The sequence below is a fragment of the Kryptolebias marmoratus genome, linkage group LG11, assembly GCF_001649575.2.
Source record: "Kryptolebias marmoratus isolate JLee-2015 linkage group LG11, ASM164957v2, whole genome shotgun sequence".
Taxonomy (NCBI): Eukaryota; Metazoa; Chordata; class Actinopteri; order Cyprinodontiformes; family Rivulidae; genus Kryptolebias; species Kryptolebias marmoratus.
In genome coordinates, this window is record NC_051440.1 from 14971571 (window position 1) to 14979358 (window position 7788).

Sequence of the window (7788 nt, forward strand, 5' to 3'; positions counted from 1 at the left end):
GGGGTGGGGGTGGGGGTGGGGGGTTGAGCCTCACAAAAACTCAAGGCCTTTGAAGACTATGTTTACAAAGCAACTGGTTTTAGAGAAAAGGCTGTGATGCAAGAGTGCCATTTACCCCAATTTTTATGTGTAGATTCATACAGCAGGCACTGAGAGGAAGACACTAATATGCCTCTTTTATTCTAAATCCCTTGGACATTTGTGTGTTGAATAGATTTCTTTTTTAAAAAAAAGAGTTTAGTGATGTACAGCTGCACAAGGCCGGCCTGCTCGGAAAAAGGAAAATACACATCTATAGTTTTCAGTACCTTCAGTGCAAAGGTGTGAGCCACCAGTACCTTGTGTGTGAGGGCGTGCTGACGAAGGTGGTGGATCTGCACAAACTCCATCCCGCACTCCGGACAGACGTACGGCCGCACGTTCTGGTGCTTCATCAAGTGGTTCTGCAGCTGGCTCCGGTAGGCGAAGGACTTGTTGCACTCTGTGCACTGGTACGTGGTTGGGCCCTGGTGGCTGGTCAGGTGACGCTTCAGGTGGGCGTAGGTTGGGAACTCGAGGCCACACTGGGTACAGACGTGGCACTGGCCGTTCTCGTGCTTGTTCTCGTGGGTCCTCAGCTCGCTGGGGTAGGCGAAGCCTCGGCCACAGAAGCGGCAGCTGTAGGGCTTAACGTCCGTGTGCTGCAGCATGTGCCTCTTCAGGTGGCTGGTCTGCGTGAAGGCCTTCTCACAAACGGTGCACTTGTGAGGTCGAGTTCCCTGATGGGTGAGCAGGTGAGTCTGGAGGTGACTCGGCTGCTTGAAAAGCTTCCCGCAGTGTATACATTCGTGGGGCTTAATTCCGTTGTGACCCAGGATGTGCGTGACAAGATTGTATTTCGATGTGTAGGACTTCTCACACATGCGGCACTTCCAGCGTTTCAGACCCTCTCCCACATCCACGCAGTAAGACTCGTCGATCTGCACGTTAATGTCCAGTCTGTCGATCTGCATTCGTCTGGCGAGCCCTTCTGGGTCGGACCACAGCATGGCCTGGCCGTTCTCCTCATATTCTCCTGGCATTGCCATCTCAGCAGACTCATAAGTCGCCTCATTGGAATCATAATACCGGTTCTCCAGGGAACTTGTTGTTTCTGCACTTGTCTTGAGATTTAGTGCTTCCTCCTCTTGCTCCTCCACCACTGATTCTTCTTCCTTCCTCTCTTTCTCGCTAACAGGGCTGTCCTCTTGCTCCGGTTCTGTGTGTCCATCTGTTTGTGGCCTGGATGCATCTCTCACATACGGGGTGCAGTTTCCGCACACCTGTTCCTCTTTCAGAGAACCTTGCTGGGCCACCGGAACCTCTGACTTGCTGGGACTGTGCCTACTGTTCATGTGAGCGCAGGAAGGAGGGCTGTCAGACTCGAGTCTTTCCCCTTTAACCTGAGCCTGTGGAGCGGCTTCTTTGTGTGGGAGAGAATCCGAGTCTTCTTCAGCCCTCGGCCTCTTGGTTCTCCCACGGGGCCCGGGCCGTCTTCTCTCACTGCAGTGGGGCTCAGATTCCCCAGCAGGCTCAGCCAGGTAGTCTCCGTTGGCCCCTATCAGTTGGTCAGCGTACTCATATTCCACTGACTCTGGCGGCGGAGGGGGACACTCCCTGGGCTCCCCTGTGTAAAAGCCATTTGGAGCGATGGTGGCCCCGAATATTTCATTCTGGGAGATGAGGCCAAGAACAGCAGCCTGAGCCAGAGATAGCACCACCACAGGCTCCGTTTGTGTGCCCACATCCACATGGCCCTCAGTCATCTTTGGGTAGGTTCGCTCCAAGCAGCCGCTATCTTCCTCCTAGGAAGCAAACACACACAGGCACACAGACAGCGCAAGTCATAAATATCATTAATGAATTTAAAGCTCATCTGTTAGGATCAAATTTTTTTATTCTAACACTGAGATCATCATCTAGTAATAATTTATTTTTTTTTAGTTTTCCAGACTGACAACAGCTTTGTTTTCTTTCCCTGGAATTCATGAAAGTAATAATATTTTTTTTTTGTTTTTTTCCAGTGACGGCCATATTCAGACTACGCCTTGTGCCTTCGCACTGAATCCACTGAACATTAGATTGAGGAGATAACGCAGATCTGTGTTCGCGCCCGGCTTCCTTCCTTGACGGGCTTTAGAATAATAAAAAGAGCACAACAAGGGATGCAGGTCCAGTCAGGAAGCCGACTTCCGTGGACTGTCCTCGGCACTTCCTGTGGGGTTCTGGGACAGCCCAGTTGATCACAGTAAGGCCCATCACTGAGGGCAATCTGGCTCATTCATAAGACATATCTTGACTTCCTAATGCCTGCAAAACTGGGCTTCTCTACCAAGATAATATAGGCTGGTAGGCTGTCTCATATCCATAACAGACTGTATTCTGTATTCCAGACAGATGCAAAGGACTCAACTGTATAATTTAGAAGTGTTTCAGAAGCTCGAGTTTACCCTGCTGCGTGTAAAGGAAGAACCGCAAAACTGTGGGGAAGAGACTGTGGTAAAGCCAAACTGGTCCTGCGTGGCAAAGGAGAAGTGGGTATTGCATGCCACCGATTTCAGGTTATTTCACAGCGTGGATCCGACTGGCTGGGAAAATGTATGTGACAAGTTCTGACCCTGTACTTTCTGTTTCAGACAGCATTCACTCTGCCATGTAAGAAAGAGCTGCTTCCTCTCCTGACACAATACTGAGAGAAAAAGAAAAGAGTAGACAAGGGGAAGAGGAGATAAAGGGGGGGGGGATAAAGGTGTGTGTGTGTGCTTGTGCGCGAGTGTGTGTATGGGAGAGGGGAGTAGACCTGGATGCCCTGATAACCACGTCATTTATAATTACTGCTTTTAAAGTAGTCAGACAGAGACAGACTGCGTGTTTGTGAGAAAGAAAAAGGAAAGAGACTGGGTGTGTGTGTTTGAAAGCATGTGTGTGTGTGAAAGAAAAGAGAGGGAGGGAGGTATGAAGGGAAGGAGAAAGAGCTGTGGGCGGGGGAGGAGGGAGACAGAGAGAGAAATGAGATGGAGGGGCTGAAAGATAAAGAAAGAAGGGGAGGGGAGGGAAGGGGAACGAGAGATTGAGTGAGCATGTGAGAGGAGTGAAGAGAGAAAGGAAAAAGAAGAGGGTGTGTGTGAGAGTGTATGGGTGTGTGTGTGTGTGTGTGGAGGGGGGGCAGCTGAAGAGAGACAGAAAGACAGAGTGAGTAAAAGAGAAAGAGGTGAAGGAGGGACGCAGGGGGTGGGTGGGGAGCTGTAGAGAGAAGAAAAAGCACAGCGAAATGAAAGGCTGACAAAATGAAAGAGAAAAAAGACAAATGACAAGCAGAGAGAGAGAGAGAGAGAGAGATGGTGGAGTAATTATTGCGAGAGCGTGCGTATACTTTCACATTTAAAGTTGTGACTGAAAGGCACCTGAGGACAAACAATTAGAGCCGGAGCCGGAAGACGTGCAGAAAGACAACAGCTCTCATTGGAAAAGATGTTCCCACTGCAGCACTCATACACATGTGAAGAGCCATCTCACTGCCCCCTTCACTTCCTCAACTTCAACATGGACAAATAAATGCAAAAACTCCAGAGGAACAAACTGCAAAACAAAGTACCCCCCCTCCCCCCTTTCCTCCCCCGCTCCTCACTCCTGCCTCCTCCCTTCCCAAACAAAAACATCTTCTTTTAAGCCCCCCCACCACCACCACCCAAACTCACCACATTGTTCCTGGAGTGATGTTTGAGGTGTTTCAGGGACCTCATCCTTCAGGAGAAATGAGTGGAGTAAAAAAATCCATCTCCTATTTATATCTGTGGGAGAGTGGGGGGCGGTGCCACGGCTCATCCTCCTCCTACTGTTGCTGTTATCAGAACTGACTGTGCCTGCCCCCCCTCCCTCAACACCACACACACACACAGCATCACCCCATTTCTTTCTCTTCCTCCCACCCTCTGCTTCCCATCTCACTTCTCTTTCTCTCTTCTTTTCTCTTATAAACACACACACACACACACACACACACACACACATCTTATCTCCCTCTCTCACTACATACAATTCAACATGACCCTTCTGCACACATTTCTCTTTTTTCCGCTCTATCTTTTCTTGATCGCACTTTGCATATCCTTTTTTTTCTAATGAGCAACGTACAAACAAGTATTTAAAATCTAATCAGTAGTTCCTTTCTGCGCATTCAGAAAAAAAAAAACAACATCTGAAATTGCTCACGCGAAGATGAGCTAAAACATATATGTGTTTGGGTGCATTCGCACACACATAAAAGCGACACACACTCTTTCACACACACACACACACAAACAGACGCTATGGGGCTATGGGTGGAGGTGCGTCTGTCAGTGGCAGAACAGACAGACAGATAATGTCTGAGAAATGCTCAAATGTGTAACTTTCTGGGCAGCGTGAGGAGTTTGCTGCCATTGTTTATAATTATTTTTTTAATTCAAACTAATTGAGGCAACATAAAGTATACAGTCTGAGAATTTCAGAAGAGAGAGAAAAAAAGTGACAAAAGAAAAGAGAAGAAGAAAGAAAAGAGAGAAAAGCAGTAGGGAGGGAGGGAGAGACATGGGGGAGAAGAAAGAATAAGGAAGAAAGAAGCAGAAGGGGGGGAGTGAAGCTGAGTGGAAGAAGCAAGAAAGAAGAGGGGGGTGAGAGACAGAAAGAAAAAGAGAGAAAGAAAAGAGAGCTGGTGTGGGGGAGGGAGGAAGAGAATGCAGCAAAAAAAAAGGAAGAAGAAGAAGGGAAAGGAGAACTAGAGGAGGAGGAGGAGGAGGAGTGGGGGGAGGCAGGGGTATAAAAAAGGATGTGGTGAAAGAAAGACAGAGAGAAAAGAAAGGAGGGGAGGGATGCAGTGAAAGAAAAGCGCAGGGTGTGTTGAAAAAGAGAAAAAGAAAAAAAAGGGGGATGGTGGAGTGTGAAAATAAAAAAAGAAGAGTCCATCAGCAAGAGAAAAGAAAAGAGGGGGGGGAGAAGGGTTTGTGTGTGTGTGCGCGTGTGGGTGGGTGTGTGTGGTGGGGGGTGAGAGCAAAGGGAATGGAGAGAAGAAAGGAGATATAGAGAAACGGAGTGAGTGAGGGAAAAAAGGAGGGAAGACATTAACTATTGAACTTCCAGATTTCTTTCAGAAACAGTGCGGCAGAGTACCTGCGGGCTGAGAACAGGTTGTGTTGTTTAAAGTGGTCGCCCCTGAAGATCATCCCGATAATTAGACAGGTATTCTGTTCTCCTAACTCACCTTTAACAAGTAAACACACACACAGACACACACACACATATATATATGGTAAATGTGTGGAGGAAAAGTAGATCTGAGACGAAGAGTAGGTGCAGGCAGGCACAACAAACCCAGTGTGGACACATGCCAGTTGTGACTGTAAGACTGAGGAACTGTGCATAAACATTTCCTCCTAAATAACAGGAAAGGGCAAACCTTGAAAACCTTGATCAATCATCAGCAGCTGGGAGTGCTGCGAGAATGAGAAAGATAGAGAGAAGGGGTGGGGGGGTTGCTGAGGGAGGGGAGGAGGAGGAGGAGGAGGAGGAGGAGGAGGAGGGAGAGATAGGGAATGAGAGTGAGCACGAAGGATAGGGAGGGAGGGAGGGAGGGAGGGAGGGGAGAGGAAAGAGAAAGAGATTGAGTGAGGGTGTGAGTGAGGGGGAGAGAGATAGCAGGAAGTCAAGGGAGAGAAAATAGAAGGAGAGCAAGGCGAAGAAACAAAGAGATAAGAGGCTGAAAGACAAAGAAACCACATGGAAGAAACAACAAGGGACACGTACATAAAACAACACAGAACTAGCCTATGGGGAAAATGAAAAAGACACAGACAACAAAAGTTTGGGGGAAGAAATGCTCTGGCTCCTTTCCAGGCCTGAGTCTTCAAAAAAAAAAAAAAAAGTGAAAACCTGCTTGCTTGTCCATTTATTTACTCTTGGTCCATTTGCATGGGACTGAGTCTAATAACTCTGTGGCGATAATAGGTGTAAAATTTAATTCAATTTAGATTTCTACAAATCAGAAGAAAAAACAACAAGAGAAGACATGCACCCCGTTACTTCAGAGCTGGGATTTCTAACGTGTGATTGTGCATTTGTCTGATGTCTGACATTTGGGGCCAAGAGATGAGACATTTCTGACTTCTGTGTCCATTTCCCAACCAGGCCTGCTTGGTTTTCACCGCTGTTTATCTGTCGGACGAGCCAACGCAGCGCAGTGTCACATCCTCTCTGTGATGTAGGTCAAAGTTAGAACTTATTGTTTCCAACAAGAGGAAAAAAAAATGGAGCAAGTCAAGGAGACAGAGAGCTGGGGCGAAGGGAAGAGAGAAAAACAGTGGCGGTCGGGGCAACAGATTCAGATATCAGCTGTCTGCTTTACCCCTGAGAAATGCTCCGTAAAACTGCAGAGGGCTTATTGATAAGTCCCTGTTTTCTTTCTTCTTTGTCTCTTTGGTGTGTGTTGGGGGGGGGAACAAATGCAGGTTTTCATTCAACAACGTGTCAGAGAGTTTAGGTGTTTCTTTAGTGACAGGGCTGCTCGGACGCCGTGCATGCAGGGTGATTCAGCATCCTCTCACTGTCAGGCAGAGTGGAGGCTGTGCGTGTGCAGGGATGTCAGATCTGTGTGTAGGTACAAATTTTTTTACAGGGAGAAAGAAGTTTGTGTTTTGAACTTTTTTTTTCTTTTCTTCTTCCCATCACTGTTTTTTTTTTTTTTTTAGTCCATGTGCAGCTTATATCCTGGAAACCAGCAGTCAGAAGCATTTCACCTATATTTACATAAACTGGCTAAACCTTTTTTTTTCTTTTCTTCTTCCCATCACTGTTTTTTTTTTTTTTGCAGACCATTTTCCCAAACCTGCATCTCAGGCAGCAAGCCCACACACCTTCTGTTATTTCCACTGCTGGATCAGTCTCACCTCTGCATGGCATGCTGATATAATAGTAAGTCTCAAGCATGATTAGCTGCTGTAATTAAGCTTTCGCGCGCACACACGCGCGCACACACGCGCGCACACACGCACACACAAAACACAGCAGGGATGTTTAAAAGCAGAGAACGCACAATCACACAGCTTGAATGGAATCCTGCAGATGGAATATAGCAAAACTAAAAAAAAAAACATAGAAGATAAAAAAAAAGTAGCCACACCCAAGTTGTTGCACCCCTCCAGCCTCTTCTATTAAGGTCAGAAAGGAGAAGTGTGGACACACGGACAGGAGAGTCTTCATCACTCACTGCTGCAACTTTTAATGTGACGTACACGAGATCAGACTGTAGGCGAATCGCCTGCAACTTCAAGTGGCACATTGTGCATTTCTGATCCAGTATTGATGTTTTTCTACGTACTTGCTTGTTTTCCTCCCTCTTGTTGATGCACTCTAAAATCTAAACAATTATGTCTACAAACCATTCTCCAAAAAAAAAAAAGGAAAAAACAGAAACTGCCATGCTGGATACAGAGATGGTCAAAGCAAAGGGGGGAAAAATAAATAAATGACTATTTTAAAAAGAAAACTAAATAAAAGATTACTCCCTCCATTTGTTTGCAGCAGGGGTTTGCTAAATGGAAAGACAGAATATTAGCAATGAAATAGCTCTGCTTGGAGACAACATTGGAGGAAAAAGGAGTGTGGGGAGAGCTCGAGAGAGAGAGAGAGAGAGAGAGAGAGAGAGAGAAAAAAAGACTGAATATAAAGGAGAAAAGACAGAGTTGAGGGAGGAGAGGAGAAGAGCATTCAGCAAGGAGGATATAAAAGGAACAGAGA

General features: G+C 46.7%; 1 protein-coding gene across 1 annotated transcript; it reads right to left on the bottom strand.

Annotated features, from left to right (window-relative positions):
- Window positions 1–38: 38 nt before the first annotated feature.
- On the bottom strand, window positions 39–3914 carry znf710a (zinc finger protein 710a). Its single transcript, XM_017405673.2, has 2 exons — window positions 3717–3914; window positions 39–1823 (listed from the first exon to the last, which is right to left on the bottom strand). Exons 1-2 carry the CDS (start codon window positions 3759–3761, stop codon window positions 183–185), a joined length of 1686 nt encoding a protein of 561 aa, XP_017261162.2. The 5' UTR covers window positions 3762–3914; the 3' UTR covers window positions 39–182.
- Window positions 3915–7788: the final 3874 nt, after the last annotated feature.